This window comes from Lolium rigidum, chromosome 4 (assembly GCF_022539505.1).
Source record: "Lolium rigidum isolate FL_2022 chromosome 4, APGP_CSIRO_Lrig_0.1, whole genome shotgun sequence".
Classification (NCBI taxonomy): domain Eukaryota; kingdom Viridiplantae; phylum Streptophyta; class Magnoliopsida; order Poales; family Poaceae; genus Lolium; species Lolium rigidum.
In genome coordinates this window covers 259,827,434-259,850,801 of record NC_061511.1, presented here as the reverse complement: position 1 = coordinate 259,850,801, position 23,368 = coordinate 259,827,434, and the positions used below count along the sequence as shown (strand labels likewise).

The following is a 23,368-nucleotide window of genomic DNA, read 5'->3' as shown; positions in this document are numbered from 1 at the left end:
TCGCTGACGAGAGGGACGAAACCCTAGATGGGTTTTAGAGGCGCCTCATGATCGCCTCCTGTATCTTCTCCTGCCCCGTTGATGATGACCTTAAGTTGATAAATTCTTGCTTACCATCGGAGGAAATGTGCATTCAGTTGAAGGGAATAGAAAGCTAATTTTGCTAAAAAAAAATTAGGTTATTAGGGCATTTACACAGTTTGCTTACAAATTAAACCAATGTGTTTCAACATTAGTGCTTGTTTATGCAATGCAGAAGCTTAACAAAGTATCTCTCATATACAAATAAGCAATCAAGCCTAAGAAGAAGTTTGATTTGTTTCTCTAAGCACCTTCTGTTGCAGATGGTCATGCACAAGGTCATCATGCACGCTTCCAATGGGTTGGTCAGAATGACTGTAGTATTGAGTATTGATAGATTTTCACTGTTTCAATGAGCATCACATGAAATCCGCAAGAATTTTTATGCGTATTTTATTCTAACAAATTCGGCACTTCTGTTGCTAGCTACTCTGCTACTCATCTGTGCATGATGGTCTAAGGTGAATTTCTGATCTTTATATGTCGTTCATGTGATGGGAGCATGCCCCTTCCCCGAACCCGGGCCACAATGCAGCTAGCAACTATGCTAAAAGTTAACCATATCGCCCACACCACCCTCTCTGCACCACATATCCACTCCCCCCTCTCTCGTGCCTGTATGATGGAGCCCTTACCGTGGCCTCGTCGAAACTCGCATGTATGGCGTTGGAGCTAAGGTTGACTTCCCTCCTTCTTCCTAGAACTGGCAACACCTATGGTCGTCGGCCTTACAAGGGAGGCTAGCGGTGAAGGAGGCGTAGGTGGAGGCATGACAAGCGGCAACCCATGAAGAGAAAATCGCATTGACGGCCTCATTAATTAGTGGCAACACCATGCTAGAATAACAAACGGATGAGGTGATTGTGCGTAAGGCCGGTATTCATGTGCTTTAGCTCTTGTGTGTTGCCATCCATTAAACCAAGGACCCGGAATTTAAAGGTGATACCCTAACTATCATATTCTTGTGATTCTTTGTTTTTTTATCTTATGTCTGTCGCTTAAATGATTTTTTTGTGAGGTTGCACCATGTGCCCAGCTTGCAGATCGAGCGCGGGGCACTCTTCCCCTAATCGTCTTGTTTAGACCTTTCTCAATGCTTGTTTCTTATGGAGTATCATTTTATTATAGGCAAACCGATGATGTGGCAAAGTAGTCATGGAGGAAAGAGAACGACTCTATATCTTAACTAACATATAACTCTTGCACGAGACACGATCATGGAAAAATGAGAGCTCAAAATCATGAAACACGTGTTCACCTAGAAGCAAAACTTTAAAGGACAATGCATTGTGATGGTGGTCTCTTCAAATGCACAGTTTTTTTTTTGAAGATTTCAAATGCACAGCTGGGATAGCTTGCTAAGTTTTTTCCACAATTTCAAATATCCTGCGAAACGTTTTTTAGTTTTATTTTTTTGAGAGTATTTTGATTTTTGACGTTTAAATATCCTGCAAAACGTGGACTATCTTATCCTATCCTGTACGTCAACCAGGCCCAAATCTGGAACGATTTTGGGCCAGGCCCCCAAAGCCCATCGAGGAGCTTAGTCTACTCGTGACTCTGCTGAGACGTTTCGTTCACCTCACTCGTCGTGCTGTGCGTGCCCCTGTCTCTGCGCAACCGCCGGAGATCTCGTCGTCCACCGTCCTGCTCCCCGCGCCCCCAGCGAATCCGCCCACCTTTCCAAATGGTACGAAATCCACCGCCCTCCGACGCTCTTCTCCTTTTCCTCTTCCGCCCTCGCGTGCGCTGCTAGTGCAGTTGGTTTCCTGATCCTCCCCCGATCCCTCGCGTTCTGCCCCCACCTCAGAGCCGCCGGCGTCTATGATAACTTCGAAAAGCCCCAGTTTTCGAGGCAGGATTGGCCTATCTGTTTGGTTGCCAGTTTGGGTTGGGAGGCGGTGTTTTGCCGCAGACGCAAATCGGGATCTGTCAGTGGCGGCCTCAGATCAGCTTATTCTTGCGGTTGCTGTTCGCTGATCCCTTGGTTTGATGTTCGCGCAGGAGACCTGTCCTTCCGTGAAGAACATCCTGTTGCTGGACTCCGAGGGGAAGCGCGTCGCCGTCAAGTACTACACGGATGATTGGCCCCAGCTCTCGGCGAAGCTGGCCTTCGAGAAGTCGGTGTTTGTCAAGACCCAGAAAGCAAGTTCCGGAGCTGAGGGTAAGATTTCTACTCTTAAGAACGGTGAATGTGATTTGTATATGAACATGTGATGATCGGTGGTAGTTGTAGTAGTCTAATGTGGGAGTACATGATGCTGTCTTTGTAAAACTGTATATTCAGGTGTTTGATATCTTGCATTGATGCGTTACATACAGAATTGTCTATGTTTCTTACTATGCACACCAGGATGCTATGCAAGAAATTGTAAATTCAACCCTCCGGTCATTAATTCATTTAGAAGTGAAGCCTAAAACTGGTTGGGTGGGTCTGCAACCTTATGCGTCCATGGTTGCATCTGGCTGAGTTCTGTTGTTGCCTATATGTGCTTTACCAAAATACTGGAAGTTGTTAACCAAAAGTGCCAAACATTTGTTCTGCTACCTTATTTTCTTCAAACAATTCACTCTTCATTTTGATGGGCCAAGTTTTGGCAAGGCTTTGTGGAAACATCAAAACATTTCCATTAGGCCATAAGTTTCATTTTTTATATTTTTATCTGTTTCTCTAACAAAGAGTCGAATAAGTTTATTCCAGTATACTTGCATAAAAACAAGTATCTCTCATTTGGGCATGTTAAAATTAAAGTATAATATAATATATTCAATATACCCTTATAGCTTAAGCTGAAGTACGGTTTGTTGTTTCTTGTACCATACCCACCAATCCAAAGATGCGATATTTAGTATTCCATTTTACCTGTGTTAAATTTATACTTAAACACAAGATGTGGTTGTCTTGAAATTTTAGTTGCGTATGTGAATTTTATTCTCAAACTCCTCGTCTTTCAAGTAATTCAGTTTTATTTATACCTTCCTCCTTTACAGCTGAGATTGTGATGTTTGATGGCCACATTGTTGTGTATAAGTTCATCCAAGACCTACATTTTTATGTTACTGGAGGAGATGAAGAGAATGAACTTATTTTAGCATCAATTCTTCAGGGATTCACTGATGCTGTTGACCATATTCTGAGGTTAGGATCAATCTTTTTTAGTATTAGAATTTTGTACTTATTAATTTGTCAAATATTGGTATGCTAATTTCTATTTGGTTTCAGAAATAATGTTGACAAAAGAACAGCTCTTGAAAATCTGGATCTGATCCTATTATGCCTCGATGAAATTATTGATGGAGGGTAAGCCCTAACTTAAAACCTTTTGTTGTGCATCTGTTTTCTTATATATAATCACTTGACCTTGCTCATCTATATGTGAATGACAAAATCGGTCTTCTGGAATGGAGGCATGAAAAAGGAACTCTATTAGTACATGTACTTAGAAAAGATTTTTGTTCTGTTAGTTAATAAAACAGGTTTTGTGTACCTGATACATGTGGCCACGGTGGCTACTGGCAAGATTTGGATACTGAGACAATATACCTTGAAGTTCCAACAGCAGGAATAACAAGTTTCTTTCATTGCATTTGCTTATTAGTATTTGACAAATACCAGTGCTTCTTTGCTAGGCTTTGAGATATGATTAATAGCCAAAGTATGATAATTAGTTATTCTATTGCTTGACTGTGTACTTGATTTTGTTGAATAATTCCATAGGATTGTCCTAGAAACCGAAGGAAGCGTGATAGCTGAGAAGGTAGCAGCCCACGGGGCAGACGGTACTACATCAATTGCTGAGCAGGTAGGTCGCAGACACGGCAATTTACAATTAGCAGAACCGGTTGTTGTGGCCTAAACCGTTGCTTTATCTGAACTTACAAGATAATACTTTCTGCCTGCAGACTCTAGTTCAGGCCCTGACAACAGCAAGAGAGCACTTTGCCAAATCACTTCTCATGTGATGTGGTCTGCCCTTTGAGATGAAGGCTGGCAGTAGCATCCTGCCAGCTATGACTCCGGGGATCAATATGTTCATTTCCTTAGCAAAAGAAAGAGGGAAAAAAATATCTGAATCTATGGTTGTAAAATGACACGTGTCTCTGCTGGCACTATATGATTGTTCAGTTTTGCAATTGTCCAAAATTTGTGTAGACAAGATTGTGGAATGTGATTGTCACAGTTTTGATTTGTTCGATTTGTTCCCGAGCCGTTTAACTCTGATGTTTACTCAACGCGTCAGCAAAAAAATGCTTATGGAGGCTATGGGGCGCCTCCTAGCTTAACAAATGTAAATGCTTCACCGAAACTAACAAATTTTCCTAATATCCACCTTACTGCTCTGACAAATTTTGTATCCATCTTGTGTCTATTGTTCTGCATATCAGGAAGTGCAAAAGCGCAGAAACAACAAGAAGGTTCCTCCCCTCTAGACTGCCGATGAGGCTGCTTGTGCAGTTGTGTTGGTCAGGAATCAGAGCCACCACGACCAAATCCTCCGAACAGGTGCGAAATCGCAGAGGAGCTAGGAGGGCGACACGCCTTCAAGGGTGCGCTGTGGAGCGACAAGGACGCCTTGTCGATCGATCGCACAGGCCTTGCAAAGCTCATATAGCTTTCCGTCCCGTACGTACGTCCGCACTCACGATTTCAAGTGACGACATGATCGCCCAGATGCTGCCACGACCACCAGAGATCCCTTAGCGCGCGGCGCCCAGTCGATCCGATCGATATCTCCGGCCGACTTCCCCCCGAGATACTCTGTACCTACATGCTAAATATCAAGGTGTGTGTTGGCGCGCGCGCCCACCCACCGTGCGATGCGAGGGCCACTTTAAAAGGCTCCTTCCAAGAAGAAAGGAGAAACCTTCCCGCCACAGTCGACACCATGACGCCCCTCCTAGAGCGGCAGCACGCCACCGGCACGGAGAGCGCGTACACCAGCGACGCGCAGATCACGCCGCCTCCGACGCCCGGCGTCCATGACACCGCGGCGAAGCCGGCACCGGCGGCACGTTCGCGCAGGCGGCCAGGAGGAGACGACGCCGCGGAGGGCGCGTTCGTGTGCAGGACGTGCAGCCGGCGCTTCCCGTCGTTCCAGGCGCTGGGCGGGCACCGCACGGGCCACACGCGGCTGCAGGCGCGTCACGCGCTGCCGCGGCAGCAGAAGCCGGCCCGGGCCGCGCACGAGTGCGCCGTGTGCGGGCTCGAGTTCGCCATGGGGCAGGCGCTCGGCGGCCACATGCGCCGCCACAAGCAGCAGACCGAGGCGCCGGCGTGCGCGGAGGTGGGGCAGCAGAAGGAGGACGCGGTGGACTCGAACGGCGCGCCGCCGTTGGAGGATCGCCGTGGCGGTGATATTCGAGAAGGGTGTTCGTCCGGATTGGCGCAGGGGCTGGGCGGGCACATGCGCCGCCACAAGGAGCAGACCGTGGCGGCCAGCGTGGACGTAGATGAGGAGCGGCGGAACGTGGAGGAGGCGATGAACTCGAGCTGCCCACCGCTGCTCGAGGATCAACGTGGTGGCGATCGAGAAGGGTGTACCTCCGGCTCCGGCTCTGGCTCCGGACCGGAGCCTCGTCTGCTCAACCTTCTCGTGTAGCTGAGGTTGATCCAGTTTGGTGGTTACGGATCCACCTTTTTGCCATTTAACATGGTATAGAAATGTTGCATGTTACCATGATAAATAAAAAGAAGAAATATATGCGATTTTCATGTTGTGTGGAATTTGCAGTCTTGATATTTGTTGTGTTCTCTATTTGTTTGTAGGGATATCATGACTCCCAATCTCTATAGTAGTTAGTAGACCAATTAAAGGAGTTCTTTTTTAAATGAATTTGGCTACTATAGTAGACCAATTATATAACATGACCAAACAAAGTACGAAGTAATTTCGCCACGAGGCATGCATATTTTATCGGATTTGCTAATTCTAAGTCGCCCTGAAAATTTACTAAGTCTTAACAAACTTTTGAATCCTTGGATTCCGTTGTGATTCATGCTATCATGTGAGTTGCACATGGGCTCCAACTCAGATTTTTCGAGGTGCATATGAGTTGCAACTTAGATTTTTTCAAGCTACATACGGGTTGGAACTTAGATTTTCTCAAATCTAGATGAATTGCAACCGAGATTTCTCCACTTGCACATGGGTTTCAACTGGGAAGAAAAAACCCAACACTGTTGAATTTGCTTCATAATTCATGAGAGCATACGGGTTGCACATGAGTTGCAACTAGATTGTGACCGAGACTTCAATGATATCACCCGACTAAGGTTAGTTAAATCCAAGTCAGCTAAGATCTAGACATGCCCATGTTGAACCTTGTGAATTAGTTTTTGACGATCACAAAGCATCTTGCATATTTGATAAACAAATTCCCGAAAATCAATAAAAAATAGCCAATTAAATAGCTCTTCACTTGTAATGAAAACACGCCGATCTGCAAAAGTAAAAAAAACTAAACTTGAACACCGTCTTATTCCTTGAAAGCGAATATTTTGCAACTAGTTGCGCCCACACCCCATTGTTAGATGTCGCACTTATAAATTTGAAAAAAATTGTGAAATAAATCATGGACTTTGGTTATGCTATATATTTTGAACCTGCAAAATTTTGTGTTAAAGTATGACCATATGTTCTTTTTTGTATAGGTCACATATTATCATATTTTTGGATGAAACTTTATATATGCACAAGATATAACACAATGTAGATCCATAATTTGTTTTACATTTTTTGGAAACTTGAAATTGTGACATACAGTATAAAATTAGGTTGCAACAACTACAACAGAAATAAAGCACATGTTTAGTTTGGGTCAGTGCAGATTGGGCATGCACCAGGAAGGCCACTGCCAGAATCTACCGCACCTGCATTTCAGCAGGTTCCCATGCGAGAGGTTCTGGGTGCTAAGGTCGTCGAGTTCGAGCACGGAGACGGTGTACCTCCCAAAGACGACCCACCCAAAAAGGTAGCCGTCGTCCACCTCCTCGTACGAGCTTGCCACGTACACGCAGTTCCTCCGCACCCCGTTCACCCCGTTGGCCTCCACGCATAACCCCCGGAGGTGGTCCACGAACACGGCGCGGTCGCCAATGTCGCCGGCGACCTCCGACCACCCGGCCGCCAGGCTCCGGCGCTCCGCGCGGAAGACCTTGAAGATGCCCTCATCAGAACCAGAATATCCTTGGTACACGAGCTGCGTCCTGACGATCAGAAGGAGCTCCGCGGACGACGCAACGAGCGTGGACTCGGGGATGAGCCAGGGTCTGGGCATCGCCAGATCCGGCGGCTCGATGGCCGCGACGACGGCGAAGGTTTCGCCGTCCACAGCCGTCACCTTGCCCGCGCGCTTGTTCAGGAGGTAGAACGTGCCGTCGTCGCAGTAGGTGATGCTGGTGACACGATCCGCGGCCTGGGAGCATAATCCCGCCACCGGGCTCCACGATCCGCGGTCACCCACCGGCCGCAGCCGGCAGAAGAACGCGCCCTTTCCCGACGAGACCACCACGGCGTCCGGAGACCGATCCCACACCGTGTCACGGAGGATCCTCTGGTCGCCGTCGTGGAACGAGGGCGGCAGTGCGGGCAGGCTCTCCGACGCGCCGGTGAAGGGGTGCAGTAGCGTGGCCGCGAGGTCGTTGTCCACGCCGAGCGTCCAGCCGCGCGGCGAGGCGAAGAGGAACGAGCGGCCGCGCGCGGCGGGCACGGGGATCTCGGCAACGCTGTCGTCGGCGAGGGACCAGAGACGGCGGTCGACGCGGGAGTAGTCCTGGCTTGGCACGAGAAGCAGCGGTACGCGGCGACGGGCGGCGTGCGCCGCCGAGGCTGAGCGCCACGATGGGCACACCGAGCGGAAGCGCGCAAGGTCCGCGTGCTCGGTCATCCTGTCGGCGATCGCCGATATCAGATCGGCCGGCAGATCAGACCAGCACATAGTGTGAAGCCCGTGCTGCCTGGCAGCGCCGAGGTGTCTACTTGTATTGGTCGCCGGATCCGAAGAAGGCTGGGGGAGAGAGCTAAGCAGTTGACTTTGTTGGTTTGCATTTGAGTCGTTCGAGTCCAGAGCGCTGAAATGCCACTTTTTCTTTGTGGAATTAATGGTACGGTGAATCATAATCCTACCTACTCTTTCCTGCACGCTAGGATTCATCCCATTCCCAATCTGACGGTTTTTCAGATCGAAGCTGGCAGCTTATGCCTGCAAACAGGACACTTAGCAAACAATGGCTATTTCTCAAGCGGTTGTAAGATCTTTTTTCTTCTTCTCGTTCTCGATTCCGATTTTTATTGAAACTCAATACAGACATAGATGCTCACAAATACGTATACAGACTCACCAGTATGAACGCGCGCACCTATGAGCATCTCCGAGAAACTGATTCATGAACTTAATCCGGCAAATCTTGAGATTAGCGAAGTCACCACATGCGCCTCACTGTCGACGGGAAACGTCGTGTCCCACTGAAGAATATTCTGCCTTTACTAGACATCAAAGTGTCAAATATAGAGTTTAAACTCTGGTGGGTTGGAGGTGCCATTGCCCTCCTAACCATCCAATCACAGGTTGGTGCGTCGCTTCAACAGGTTGGTTCTCGATTCCAATTTAAACTGTTTAGTATTTTCCCATGTAAAATAGGTGATGGGTGGTGGAGCTAGTACGTTTTTCTGGTGATACAGTAGACAAACACAGCTGGGTAAAATGCGGCAAATATTGTAGTATTTGTTTCCTAAATAAATGTAGAAGAAAGGAGTAGTGTGCGGAAAAATATTTTTTTAGAGTATTCATTAGTGCGTTTTTCGAATAAAAGATTCAAAGCCAGATAAAATAAATATTTTTAAAGTAGAGGTTCGAAAAAATTAATCTCAAAGAATCACTATCCGTGCACCGACGAGATGTTGCTGGGGATTTACCGCCTAAAGATTATGCACTGTCGAGAAATTATTTTCGAGTAATTACTGATATTAGTGTTAGATTGGCAAACAACTGTTGAAGCTATAGTATATAAAGAAGTGAGTCTAGCTCAGTTAGTTAGGAAAGTGGATGTATAACCCAATCACCCAGGTTCAAGTCCCTAGAGACACAGATTTGAGTTATTATTATTTTTAAAAATAGTACATATTCATCGTATCACCGTGGGAACGTATTCACGTCCTTTTATCACCACGGTATATACAGATCGATTTACAATTTGAAGAAGAGATGAGCGCGGGAGATTAAGTTGACGCTAAAGATTAAAGAAGACGAGAAAGCAAGCTTGGAGAAGGAAAAATGGCTGATGTGTGCATGTTATGATGATATGATCCTTGTATGTGTTATGATGTCTGTTTAGGTGCAACTATGTGGGAAAAAAACTGATGTGTACCTGAATATAAGATTCATGTTGCTGTTGTTGGAAGTAACTAAATCATGTCGCCTTCTCCATTCTTACTTCGAGATATCGGAGGTTGAAGTGATTGCATGGGTGGCCGACCTTTACACTGTCGTTCCAAAGGTGTGCAACATCAACCTCGACAACCGTATGCATCCCGTCAACAAGAGTCCTACAAAAGACGCGTGACTTATTAGTAGAACAACTAAAGCATTTGACTACAAAAGCAGAACGGATGGTGTTGTGTCCACCGAAATAGATGGTTCAAGGCTTCGGGCACAACTTCGAAGGAAGAGTGAGTAAAGCTAGATTATGAAGATGGTTAATCTGATTGTGTTTTATTTGTTTATTTGTGTTCCACTTGTTGTGGTTAATCTGTAATCTTTGAATTAATTTAGAGTATGTTTCTTTCTGCCTCCTCCAGCTGTGTGGCTTTTGCACTAGCATAATGTCACCGTCAGCTCAAGCAAGCATACTCTTATTATCACCTTTCTGTAACCTTATCCAGTGTTTCATAAAATAAAATACATAAAAGCCAAATGCAAGGAACCAAATGCATGATAATTCAAAGATCTAAAATTAAATGACCTTGACCTCCTAGGACCCGAAACCCCCGCCAAAAGCAATGGGCAATGATCCAAATGCGATGAAGAGAGGACGTTTAGGATATGGCAGGCAAAGGAAAGATCCCACTCCAAGGTGCAAAAGACGTAGTTAAGCTTGCACATAGTTGGGTTGTCCCTCTCATTGCACCAAGTGTAGCGTTGGTTTCACAAATGGATTTCGCTGATCTTGCAATGTTGGAGGGTTGCTCTAAAACGGTTAATATGATGCCAGGCTCGTTTGTTTTAGTCTCTAGCATGGTAAATTTGATTGAAGTCTCCGTTAACCATCCATCTAGTGCCTAGAGGTGGTTTATGAGCCACGAGCTCCGCGAAAGAAAAAAATCCTCCTTGCAGTGCTTTTAGTCGACATGTAAGCAGAATTTAGCTAGAAAGAGGTGTCTTCGCGATATTAATATAATCCCTTCGTCGAAAAGAAGACAATGTGGCACGAGGAGGCAATTGTGGAGCTGACAGTAGTCTTCCTATCATCATCATTAAGGCCCCTAACATTCCAAATCAGGAATACAAGATCTTGCTCATTCATGGTGGGAACAAATAAAACTCCAGGTTGCAAATGGATCAACGGAAACTGCCTCGAGGTAGCAGATAACACACATTTCAGGACATCGCTGCAAGTACACATCATCTGCAACAGCACCACAACCAACACAGCCAAACATGGCCACACCCGAGACTCGACGCAAAGTGAACATTGCAACCAAACTGACCGAGCCTTGTCTTGGACTGCAAATATGATCACAGGTCAGTGAGTTCCGTTGGCAAAGAGGCCGCACGGTTCAAACAAAGCCGGCATACACAACAATAGACGAAATCCATCAAGTTTAATGAAGAACCAACTGAGGCGATACAATTTGCCAACGAAATACCTCTACTGATTTTGATAAAGGGCGCTTTATTACTCAAAATATTCAAACATTACACCCAGCCTCTGCATAATTAAGATGCACACAGCCGTTCAAGCATCAAGTCTAAACAAAAATATAAAAATATAACAAAATACCTCTACTGATCGCTTTCGCTTCGAGAGTATTCACATCAATATCAAATTGATGCACTACAATCTAATTGCCTGCAGGTGATAGAAGCACTACAGACTGGAAATTTTCCCTCGACGGCAGCAGCTGCTATTTTTGATGATATATATATCCAGGTTTCAACATTTTCTAGTTGGAGTTTAATTTCTGTAATAGGGATGCAAACTTTATCGTCGATGGTCTTTCAAGAGAGACGGAATCACTCCCGTGTATTTGGGTAGATGATTCGCTGAGCTTTATTTTGTCTTTGCTTATTGACGATGTATCTGCTATTTGATTAATAAAATCTGTTTCAAAAAAAAAAAAACTGAGGCGATACAAGAAGGCTCAGTGCTCGCAAACATACGAGGACAACAGGCCGGCACAACGAACAGGCACATGCGCGCGCGCGCCTTCGACATGCCCACCAGAGCTGGAAGAAAAAACTAGAAGTTCTCACTGTGAAACTCGAACTTTGTGTTTGTATCTGTCGAGAAATCCTTGGCGAGATTGCGCAGCTTCTCCGTCAACACCGGCTCGCCACAGTAGAACACTCCTACAATATTTAAGAATGAACTACAAGAGTTAGTGCTAATTCAGAAAAGTAATGCCACTATTGCAGAATCAGAGAGAGTAGCATGTAGTTTTTTTTTTTCGATGCAAGAGAGAGTAGCACGTATTAGTTTTTGTACTGACCGACTCGTTGCCCGACGTGTCTGAGGGCGATGCGCTTGTAAACTTTGCGCCAGTCTGGTCGGCCGAAGTGGGTCTTGACACGGGTACCAGCGACGACATCGACGCCGTGCTTGGCAAAGTTGAGGGACTGGAGCATGGCGATGAGTGCGGACCGGGCGTCGCCATCCTCGTAGACGCTGCTGCAGTGGTTGTGGAGCTCAATGACGCCCTTCTCGTCCGCTGTGGCCACCTCATCCAGGACTCCACGGAACCACTCGAAGGAGCCTTGCTCCCTGGTGACCCAGTAGAAGTAGGCCTGGCGGGTCCGGAACGATGCCGACGCGCCCACGCCGCCAGGGTTGCCGGACTCAATGTCCCCGTTGAGCCGCTTCATGTTGTTGATGATGTCCTTGATGATCGAGATCATGGGCGTGGCGCCGATGCCCAGCCCCACTAGTAGCACTACGTCGTACTGCTTGTAATCTTGCGCCGGCGCACCGTACGGCCCGTCGATCAGCACCTTCGGGAAGCTGCAACACAAGCATGTTCTTCCTGTTACGTTTACTTCCAAGACTTGAGCTAGTAATTAATTTAGCAAGATATTATTCACGTGGCCAACATTACCAATAAGAGAAATATTTTATTCACGCAATCCTGCCTACAGAATTATTCTACTCTATCCTCAACTGATGGCTGTTGATCCTCCGATAGTACAATACGTCTGGAGTTTACAACAGGCATGCCAGTCACCAATGCACCGGCTCTAGCCCACCTATCCGACAACAGTTGCGCCTTACCCTACACCAGCATCTGCTAAGTGCAACACTAACAAGGATTTCAGTCCTACAGAGGTCAACTCCTACATTCGTGCAGACTTCGCCATGTGAAACAATCAGCTGTTTATGGATGTGGTGTGGTCACGCCACGAGGAGAGGTGAAAGCTAGCTGGGGTAATGTATAGAGGCCTCACGATTTCAGATAATATTTATTATTTATTGGTGATTTTCTTATTTTGTAGTATGAAAATGTTTAGAGCTTGGAACATATTTTAAACATGTATTATGCGGCCTAAGAGCAATTAGTTAGTTCTTTTTGACATGGCAACTGGTTAGTCCTGCCAAAGGCTCTACTTCTTCTACTCTAAACCTTGTAACAAAATTCTTCGCTGACTTGTGAATAGCTCCACCGTTGCCCCTCTGAGTATTGTAACCAGGTTTTCTCGACAAGTATTCGGGTTTTCCACCAATGGATTAGTGTGTTGAAGAACAAAAAATCGTGTGTTGGAGGTAAATAGGTGGTTCCTCAATGTGGTGGCACAAGCTATCTATTCCTAAATAAATATGAAAAGGAATAATATACACGATATCGTATTATTGGTGGGATATGAGTAAAACCTTATGAGGAACATCTAGTGGAAGATTTGTGTTCTTAAGCCTAAGGATTGAATAGGTCTTCATGATATCCACTGCTTGGTGATGCTTGCAAAATGCTAAGGGGTATTGGAGATTAATCCGGGGGTCATTATAGTGGCTTGGTCTTGCAAGAGAAAAAAATTACCCCTCCGGAGATTTACTATCTGTGAAGCTTAAGAAGGGGGCCTCATTCACTTGGCAAAGTATCATGGCGGATTTACAAAATTTTAGAAGTGGAAGCTACATAAGTACATATGCTTTTCACATGCAACCGAGCTAAGTAGCTAGGTATGGAAAGCATTAAGGGCCTTTTTGGTTCAAACGAATTTTAGAGAATTTATTCCTTAGGAAGCTTGTTTGGTTTGTAGGATTTGAACCCCTAGGAATTTTTCCTATGGCCTACTTTTTATGCAATTTCATAGGGAAATTTTATTTCGATCCAACCTAATGGATATATTTTCTGTTTATATGACCTCTTATTTCAGAAGCTTTATAAATAAGTCAATCTTTTGGAAGCTCTTGTTTCAGAAGCTTAGCCGATGGTTCGAAACCTCTTATTTTGGAAGCTTAGTCGTTCATATGGAACAAGGTGTGTTTGGCATTCTTGTTATTCAAACCATTGTCATAGTCACGTTCCTGGTATATGGCGGTAACCTTGTGACTCGTGAGCATGCCATAGGTGAGAGTGCAACCAGCACGGTACTTGACTATGACTATCACTGTTGTAAAGCGGAAAACTTGGCACTATAAAACAAATCATATGGTCATTTTTGTCCTACTTTTGCTAGCTTTCTTGGCTAAGCATATTTTTTTTGGCACCACCTATTGATGACCGAAAGAGTAGTATTCATGCTATTCCGGCTTGCTATTTATTTGCAATGCGGAGCTACAACAACACATTAAAGTGAAAATCCTAGATTATTGGTAGCACCTCAAGGAGCTCGCACAAGCTGACAACTTGGGAATGTGTGCACCGCTAGCCATAGGCATAAGAGGCTTCGGTTGTATGCAGTTGCGCAGGCAGGGGCCAGCAGCAGGGGCCTGGCCCTCCCTTACATGGAAAAAATCAATTAAATCCCTGGTGTTTAAACTAAATACTCCTGAAAACTAGGTTATTTTATGGCCTGGTCCTTCCCAATGATTTGTGTGCTTATGCTTTCTTTGATTTGCCCCTCAAAGTATTTTTTTGCCTCCGTCCCTGGTTGCATGAGGTCTCTCATTTTCTTGCGCCGTGCGAGTGCCTATTGCTTCAAGACGTGTGGGGTGTGTTGAAATTGAAACATTCTTCGATTCTTCGTATCTAATTTTTAGTGGCTCCATAGAAACCCACGAGTACTTGGCTAGTATGCTAGGTTGACCCGATCATGACATCGCAGATCAAGTCAATTTCGGGCGAGAAAATCACATGAAACACAAAACATTAGGGGTTTTCACGGTGAAATAGGGGATTTCTTCACTGGTTTTACTAATCCAAATTCGCCTTACATTTCATTTCTTTTAGTCGATCTTTAAAAAGTGTAACTTCAGTCTAGTATAAGTGAAACTAGCACTTGTTTAGAAAAGTCCAATGCAAATCTCAAATAAAAAGAAGAAAATGTGCAATGCATTTTTCACTAATCCAAAGATGAGAAAATCCTAGTCCATTTAGGTATAGATGAATCCTTTTTTCGCGAGTGGACCGTCATGTACAGGCATACCTCAGGTTGGATATGGCGCTGTCACGGTCGTACTCCGCCCTGAGAATCTCGGTCTTCCCCTCTGTAGGAGGTGGGCAAACCTGCAATTCGTACACACGCGCGGCCATCGTATAATTGGTTATTAGCATATAATACCTACGGATATTCAGGAATAGACGCTGTAGGAGCTGATGATGATATCGATGAAATTAAATGTAGTACAGTACTTTTAAGAAGACATTCTTGAGCTCCTTGGTCCAGTCGCCGAGCGTCTTGATGTGGACGCTGACATAGTCATCCTCGGGCGCCGACGTGATGGAGAACGGGTGCCTGCAAGTCCGTGTTCATTCATCAGACCGATCGCTAATTAGGTAAACCACCTGGGGTGTTCACTGCTTACCACTGGAATGGCGAGACGGCAGCGCATTTGATGAAGATGTATTGTCCACTCGTGTAGCTGAACCCCTGTGGCTTGGAGAAGTGCAGCGACAAGATGCTCGCTGGGTCGGGGTGCACCGCCACCTTGAGTTTCTTTACCGTCCGCACCCTAGACCGCAGCGTCCGTGCCAGTCGCTCGCACACGTATATGATAATCGGCACCGCCAGGTACATCCACGTCTGCATATGCACCATACACATCCATCCAGAAACTAACCGTGTCAAGTTAATAGTTCTGTGCCTTCTGTTGGCTGCCATGTATGCATATGTATGTACGATACCCATTCATCCACAAGAAGTCATGATCACGTACGTACCGTCTTCTTTTGCCACTTGTTGGTGAGGTAGAGGAAGTGTCCATGTACAAGGAGCAGCGCGTAGACGGCCACGAAGAGGTGGTGCGTGTACCAGAAGGCGTTGAACCCAGTGAGGCGTTCGAGCAAGGCATTGACAAAGCCAGTGAGGCGGTTGAGCGAGGCGGCGACACAGTGAGTGAGGCGGTTGCGCGGGGTGTTGGCGGACGCATGGAGCGGCTTCGGTTTGGAGAGTCGGAGCTTACCCCTCCGAAACCACGGCGTGGCGAGCGTGAAGGCGATGGCCATGAGCACCAGCATCACAAGCCCTGTCCACCCCTCTATGCCCTTCACGAACCACCAGTAGTTGGGCGGCTTCACGTCGCCAAAGAATGGCTTCATGGGCTCGTACTCGTCACCGGTGGCATGCAGCAGCCGCGGGAAGTCACACGTCAGATGGGATATGACGTGTAGCCCGGCGCTGACGGCGATCCCCGCTGCAACCACCTTGTGGAAGCCGAGGCTGTCGTCGAACGGCACGAACCTCCCGGCTCCGGTGCGGCTCCGGAGCAACGTGATGGTGTTGCGGCAAACAGGGAGGAGGATGAGAGCCATGTTGAACTTGAGCATCTCGGCGCCGCCCTTGGCCACACACACGCAGTAGCCCATCACCTCGAAAACAGCACGGCGGCGATATTGCACAAACTTCCAGCTGAAGAGGCCCACGCAGATGGAGAGCCACAGGAGCATCACCCAACAGTGGCGCCAGTTGTTCTCAACGAAGTACGTGGCGCACGGTACCACCTCCGGAACGGGTCGGGCTCTGCCGTCGGCTGGAGGAGCTGGCTTAGAGCCTCGCTCAGCTCATGGCTCTTGGGTGTCCGGATGCACATGGAGTCGCTTGGCGTCTGCAGCAGTAGCATCTCCAGGTTGTACAGCTGCAAATTTGGATACATCACCGTCAGCAACATATTATGCACCACTGTTGGAAAACAAATGATATCATAATACCTCGATGTAGCCGACGTTGTAGGGGTCCAGTTCCTCCATTATGAGCCGTGCATACTCGTGGCACTGCTCCTTGACCATTGTTAGTTGGTTAGCTGAGGCACTTAGCCTGATGATCTGCACCAAGAAATATTGACCCCCAAAATATCAATATTTAGTGAAATGTGAGATCTTTAACAATGAAATGACTAATTAAGCGTCACTATTCAGAAAACATATTTCAGAGTGCATGTTGTGCGTGCAAGTGGTTGACACTGACATGTTGTGCAAATGTACTGTAACATCAATTATCCAAAGCATTTCTATTAGCGTGCTCAACTAGGAGATGCTCCCTCAGTTACAGAATAATTGAAGCTCTAGCTTTATCCTAAATCAAATATCACTAAGATTGACCAGATTTAGAGAAAAAATGTCAATATTTAAAACATCCAATCAACACAGTATGAAAATATATAGTTTCATTCCCCATCCACGGTAACTCTAATTGGCGAAGACAGAAGTCAAATGTGGGCGACAAGAGACGACACCACATCCCACATTGGAGTAATGTGAGACTTTTCTTAAAAAGACGGCCGAATGAATAAACTAGTCAAATAGTAGTGGGAATTTACCTCTTCAATCTCATCCTCGCTGATCCTCCCGTCGGCGTTCTTGTCCACCCTGTTATTTAGTTAAAAGGGTGATTAATAAATTCTAGCTCATTTAAGCGGCTTTTGTTAATATAATTGTCCGGTTTAAGGCTAGCCATAGTGGGAAGTATCATGGACTAGTATCATGCACATGATCTGTTGTGGGTAGTGAGTGTGGTATCAAAAGAGTTTCATTAAATGTTTTGTGTGATCTAAAGTAGTACCTCAACATTGTGATCTAGTTTGTGGGGTATACATGGATAAATACACAAATAAAATTGAATGGATCTGTAATAAACAAAAAGGTCCAATAACATCAATAAAATATATATCACATATTTAGCATTACATGGATCAAGACTCGCAAATAATCCATCATGGCCCAAACATATTCCAAATACGCTCAATCAAATAAATTTTTAGAGCTCTATGCTTCGGACTGTCACAGATTCTAGCATCATTGTAATTTATGTCGACAAATTTATAAAGAAGGTGTTGGTGTTTATACCTGAATCTAGTAAATAATGCAGGCCAATAGAAAAATTATTCAGAGATCAGCTATGTTGATCCACTATACAAATTTGGCACTTAAATACCGAATGCCAGGCACCAATCCAAGTTTCAGTATTAACGGTGATTTTGGCAAAAAATCCTATTCTAGCAGAGTTTTTCTTTCGCGGGCACGCGAAAGTCGTGCTAGCAGAGTTAAGAGCGTCAGTGTACACACGTATATGTACTCAAGGTTCAGGAAAGCGGAAAAAAGCATCGCTTATGCGCGCTGAAGCGCAATGCGGAGGCCTTCCGCATTGATTGCATAAGCACTTAATCGGAAAAAAGAGGGAAAAAAGCGCCGCTTATGCGCGCTGAAGCGCTAAGCGTAAGGCCACCACACCAATTAGGCTTAACGCTTTCCTGAACCTTGTATGTACTACATTCTTGCGTTGATGTGTGTACTGAAAATATAGCATCACAATGATAAAGGTTTCTTGCAGAAAATTTACAAGAGTCTCTACTAAATATAGCATCACACTGAACAAGTTGCTAAACTGCGGAGCAAGGGCCCCTCCCTCTCTTGCTGAAATTAAGAGAACTGCACTTACAATATCTCAAATCTTCTTTCTATTTTTTTACATAAACATGAAACTGCACTCCTAATTGTGAAATTGCTGCTGTTTCAGCATGATAAGAATGGATTATTCAGGACCGGAACAGATTACAGTGTGATGATCCAACCTGCAGGACTCGTGTACTGACCATGACCATAATCTAGCAAAACATGATGAACTTACCATTGATTCAAACAGGGGTTGGTGGAGGAGCTTGCCGGAGCGCCGGGTAGAAGAGCGGCGGTGCCAGGGGTTCGCAGAGGAGCTTGTCCGGGCGCCGGGGTAAAAGTGTGGTGGTGAAGAGGAATTTGAGCAGGAGCTTATCTGGGCGCCGCCCAACTGCTGCCGTGGCAAGGTGGCTGACGGGCGGACTAGCGCCGTCTCGTTGGCGGCACCGGATCTCGCCATGATTCGGGCGGCGCCACTGGCCGGCTTCAGCGCCGGCAGGCGGTTCGGAGAGCGGAGCCGAGATATTGAGGCAGCAGGGAGATGGAGGCGTTGGGCACGAGAAGGAGAGCAGGAGGCGGAGGACGAAGGGAAGGTGGGACTGGGGATTCCACAATTGTTTTTTACTTTTTGGTTTGCTAATTAGTCAGTAAAAAAATTCAACTTCTGCATTTATTTGCCAACTTTAACTATTTACCAATATCTTTTTTAGGGTTGTTAAGTATCTATTCTTCTACGGAGTAAAGTGATTTATCCAGGAAAAATATTATCATATACATCTAAAGTATAACCAGAATTATGTAATTACTCCACCACTCGTCGCACATTTTATATGGAAAATAATATTGCCTTCTTCTACATTGTTTTTGTATACTTACTCCATCTTCCACTGCCTTTGTCAGCCGGAGAAAATACTATCATCTTGTTTTGGAGCAACTCTAGGAATAAAATATTTCACCATCCGTCGCCTCTTTAAGTCATCGAAAATACTATTATCTTCTCTATGGTATCTCTGGAAAAAAACATGCCGTCCATCATCTTTTTCAACCGTGGTGCATTGTCCTCGCTCTGGGCACTACAACTACAACATAGTGCTACAGGTACACTACCTTATTTTTTTCCCATCGCCCTACAGTAATCTAGGGATTTCTCTTTTTTTTTTCCTCTCTTCGTGATCACCTACTGGCCTTTGAAAAAAATTCTAAACCGTGCCACTACGGTAGCACTTTTACATAACTTGAACAGTGATTCCACACCAACACTTATATTTTAACCAACGATCTAGATACCAAAAAGGTAGTGTATCGCCGCACCAACCTTCCTAGTAGGATCCAACAGGGTTCCAAACTCCATATAGCCGTCTCTCTAAGAAAAGTTAGAAGTTGTTTGTGTGTGTGCTCTAAGAACCAAGAAGAGGACATCATCAATATGTTTCCAAACTCAAAATTCTCATATATTATAAGCTTAAACCATGAGCTGATGAGCCTAATTTACGTTTTTTTTCACTACTGGATGATTTTTGCCTAAAAAAATGCCACTAGAAACTAATGAAGTTTAGGCTAGAGGCTTGGGATTTCATTGATAGAGTATAATGAAGATTTTATGGTATTGATATTGAAGTTAACACATGGTAACTTGTTATAAAAGGGTATTCAACTTATATGATATGATACTTCCCTAACAACAAAAGAGTCTGAAAAAGTTTGGCAAACATACACATACGGGGTTTTGTTAATAAGCCTCGCCGACGTGAAACTAATGGTCAAGACGGATTGCGAACCGAACAAACAGTTTGAGCAACAGTTTTTTTTAAAATCACGAACAACAGTAGAGATGCCAGTGGGTCATCATTTAGGATTTTCTCAGTCTCTTTAGTTCGAGAATTGAACTAGTTTTGAAAAGGTGGTCAAATTTGGAATTTTAATCCATTTGGTTGAACTAAGTAGGGAGGGTATATCCTAATCCTGACCCCCTTGCATATCTCGAAATCAGTTTAAATACATGACGCCATCATGTTATATCTTTTTTATGTTGTAGTTCCAATTTTCTTCAGTGCACTTAGCACGATACTTTTTGCATACTACAACAAGTATAGGTGAAACATTTAACAAGTTATCTTTGCCTCAGCGGCGAAACTCAATGGAGAGGGCTCGCGCAAGGGAGCAACTTGCGAGTAAGCTCGGTTTAGAATGCCACCTAAGAGATTGATTAATCGAGATGGCAGGGAGTTTAATCAGCTTACATATCGAAGAATGTCTGCAGGCGGCTGTCGAAGCTGGTGTCCGAGATTTGGTCCCAGAACTCCAACAGCTGCGCCTTGTTGATGCTGTCTCCGGAAATTTTCCGCCGCCTTGCGAGCGCGTCAAACAGCTCGCCGGCGAACGCAAGCTCCTTCATCCCTGCAAAATTGTTTGTTTAGCAATGGTGTGGATTGCTTGTTTCTTGTCGAGACAAGACGAAGCGAGGCGATCGAGGTGTTTTACCGATGCACTTGGCAAACTTGGAGCGGTGGAGGAGGCCATCCCTGGCTTCTTCGTCGAAGCAGCTCTCGGCGGCGGCCCTCCCGTCGGGTCCGTCAGCAGTCCGGGCAAGGAACTTGAGTATCCCGATCGCACGCGTGGCGGCGGAATTGGACCTATCGATGCGGCTGGGGCGGTTGAAGGCCGCGAGCTGCCGGAGCTCCTGCGACGCCTGCTTGATCCGCGTCGAGGCGTTCCGGAGCAGGCCATGGCCGTACGAGGAGGCCGGCCGCTTCTGCGGCGTTGCGTCCGAGTCCTCGCCGCGAACCGCCGGATCCACGATGACCACGTTACCCTCATCGTCGAAGCTGACATCCACGTAGCTGTTGTCGTCGCCGTCGTTGCTGCCCACGCGCGGCGCGGCCACCGAGTCCGCGAACCGCCTGCTCTTCCGCGTCGCGGAACGCTTCCCCAGCGACCCTACTCTCCCGTGCACGCTGTCGCGGGCCTCAACGATCTCACCCACTCCGCCGCCGTCCCCGTCGTCGGCCGCCACCATGTTTTTATGCATGGCCGGCCACCGGTGCTACGTGCTAGCTCGCTGCTCGTCGAACCCAACGAAGCACCAAAACCTCCAAGAAACGCAGCTAAAGCTGCTGTAGAACTTAACGCACGCGCGCGAGAACTCGTGGTGGAGGTTTCGGCTAAGCTCGGGTAGTCGCGGAAGAAAGGCAGTACCTCTAAGAGGAGCGATGATTGAACGCGTCTGGTCCGGTAGTGAGAGCGGAAGGGACGAGTGGGTGATGGCTATTTATAAATAAATGAATCAACTTTATCTATATATATTTAATTATATACTCATCTTTATATTTACAAAAAATAGTAACTCATTTTAGGTTGAATATATAAGTTACTATTTTATCAAACAGACTATGTTGTCAAATCTCAGTTGCAACTTGCAACATGATATGGATAGTACAAATTACAAAGCAAATTTAACACTTGCGACATTTTTTTAGCTGTATTTTCACTTGCAACTAAAATGTTTTTGAGTTGCAATTTCATGACAACTGAAAAAACTCAGTTACAATCTAACATGTAAGTCATAGATACAATGCAATTAATTGTGTAGGATTGGGAACTAACTTATAAGAATTATCAAAACCGTAAAAATAATCAGTTAAATTTTGGTAAAAAATAATCTGTGGTGAAAGAAGACATATAATACAATTCGGAGGTCCTTAGCTAAAAGAAGATAAGTTTTTTCTTTCTTTCTTCTCTAACTAAAGAAAATCGATGTTGTAACTCAAAAAATGCTGAGGTAACCATTATGCCTAAGTGTGAACCGTAAGTAGGAACGTCAAGTGTTGACTTATCTATATGGTCTTTTTTCACTTTGTTGATTGACGACTAGAATGGAATGTTCCACTTGCTCGAATAAAATACATGATACGGAATGATCCGTTCACAAGTATTTTATTTCCCGGTTTTGCTAATCCACGGTCGTCTATAAATCATGGTCGTTGCCAAGAATCCTAGATCCAACTTTGGGATTAATGCAAAATTTTGTTTAATTTTAAGGGTGATGATTAATTCTCAGTCATCTAATCTTAGTTACAATTCATATCTCAACTCACCATTAGTACGACTCGCGAGTAAATTTTGTTGAATATATAAATACACTGCCTAGTCTATTTCCATCAGTTCAGACTTTTGGTTCAATTGGCTAGTGTAACAATCTTTCATGATATCAAAAGAGGTCTCAAATTCAAGACCATGCTCACACATTTTTAAAAAACAACAGAAAAAAGATTATGCAACCTGCACCGAACCCGCGCTAAGGACTAAAATAGTCTAGACGTGACGGAGAGTGTTGAATATAAATACATTGTCTAGTCTCTTTCCATCAGTTCGAACTTTTGGTTTAATTGGCTAGTGCAGCAATCTTTCAAATATAACGGTCTCAAGATACTTTTCCTAGTTGCAACCTCATTTGCAACCCAAAAAATTCTGTTACAACCCAAGTTGCAACTAAAAAGTCTCATTTGCAACCTAACCTGCAACTCAAAATGATGTAACCAGATGATGTAGGACTTTCAGTTGCAACCTCAACTTAGAACTCAGATGCGCGAATCACGATGCAATTAGGACTTGACTGATTGCATCACAATTCATGCACATATGAATTACAAGTTGGATTGCAACTGTGTATTTTCAGTTGCAAATAAGGTTGTAGCTGATAATATATCAGTTGCAAGTGGGGACGCAACTAAAAAAACTAAGCAAATCTAATGGTTCAAAATATTTTTCTTAGTTGCATCTCCACTTGTAACTGAAAAAAAAACTCAGTTAAAACTCCACTTACAATTGAAAAAACTTAATTGCAATTTAAGTTACAACTTATGTGCACAAATCATAATGCAACCAGATGATGTAAGATTTGACTAAGCACTAACTTAATTCTAAGCTAGCCGATAACTGGGAAACCATAATTTAGGACACGGATGTCGCCTAGAGGGGGGGGGGTGAATAGGCGGTTTAAAACTTTTACGAGATGGGCTTAACAAATGCGGAATAAAACTAGCGTTTACTTTGTCAAGCCCAAAGCCTATATACTATGGTTCACCTATGTG

General features: G+C 45.0%; 2 protein-coding genes and 1 pseudogene across 2 annotated transcripts; 1 reads left to right on the top strand and 2 right to left on the bottom strand.

The window, feature by feature from the left end:
• The first annotated feature begins 1,663 nt into the window (after window positions 1–1,663).
• On the top strand, window positions 1,664–4,271 carry LOC124650370 (coatomer subunit zeta-1). The gene is made up of 6 exons (XM_047189903.1): window positions 1,664–1,771; window positions 2,086–2,245; window positions 3,073–3,220; window positions 3,305–3,382; window positions 3,800–3,884; window positions 3,985–4,271. Exons 1-6 carry the CDS (start codon window positions 1,769–1,771, stop codon window positions 4,042–4,044), a joined length of 534 nt encoding a protein of 177 aa, XP_047045859.1. The 5' UTR covers window positions 1,664–1,768; the 3' UTR covers window positions 4,045–4,271.
• Window positions 4,272–6,900: 2,629 nt separating this feature from the next.
• On the bottom strand, window positions 6,901–8,019 carry LOC124708961. Its single transcript, XM_047240600.1, has one exon. The coding sequence runs from the start codon at window positions 8,017–8,019 to the stop codon at window positions 6,901–6,903; it is 1,119 nt and encodes a 372-aa protein (XP_047096556.1).
• A 3,213-nt stretch (window positions 8,020–11,232) lies between these two features.
• LOC124650369 lies at window positions 11,233–20,675 on the bottom strand (annotated as a pseudogene).
• Window positions 20,676–23,368: the final 2,693 nt, after the last annotated feature.

Bases quoted from the DNA above. Each gene is read 5' to 3' on its own strand.
- LOC124708961 (XM_047240600.1), bottom strand. From the start codon at position 8,019: ATGTGCTGGTCTGATCTGCCGGCCGATCTGATATCGGCGATCGCCGAC.
- LOC124650370 (XM_047189903.1), top strand. The intron at 3,221-3,304 runs GTTAGGATCAAT...ATTTGGTTTCAG, and splicing joins GCTGTTGACCATATTCTGAG to AAATAATGTTGACAAAAGAA. The intron at 3,885-3,984 runs GTAGGTCGCAGA...TTCTGCCTGCAG, and splicing joins CTACATCAATTGCTGAGCAG to ACTCTAGTTCAGGCCCTGAC.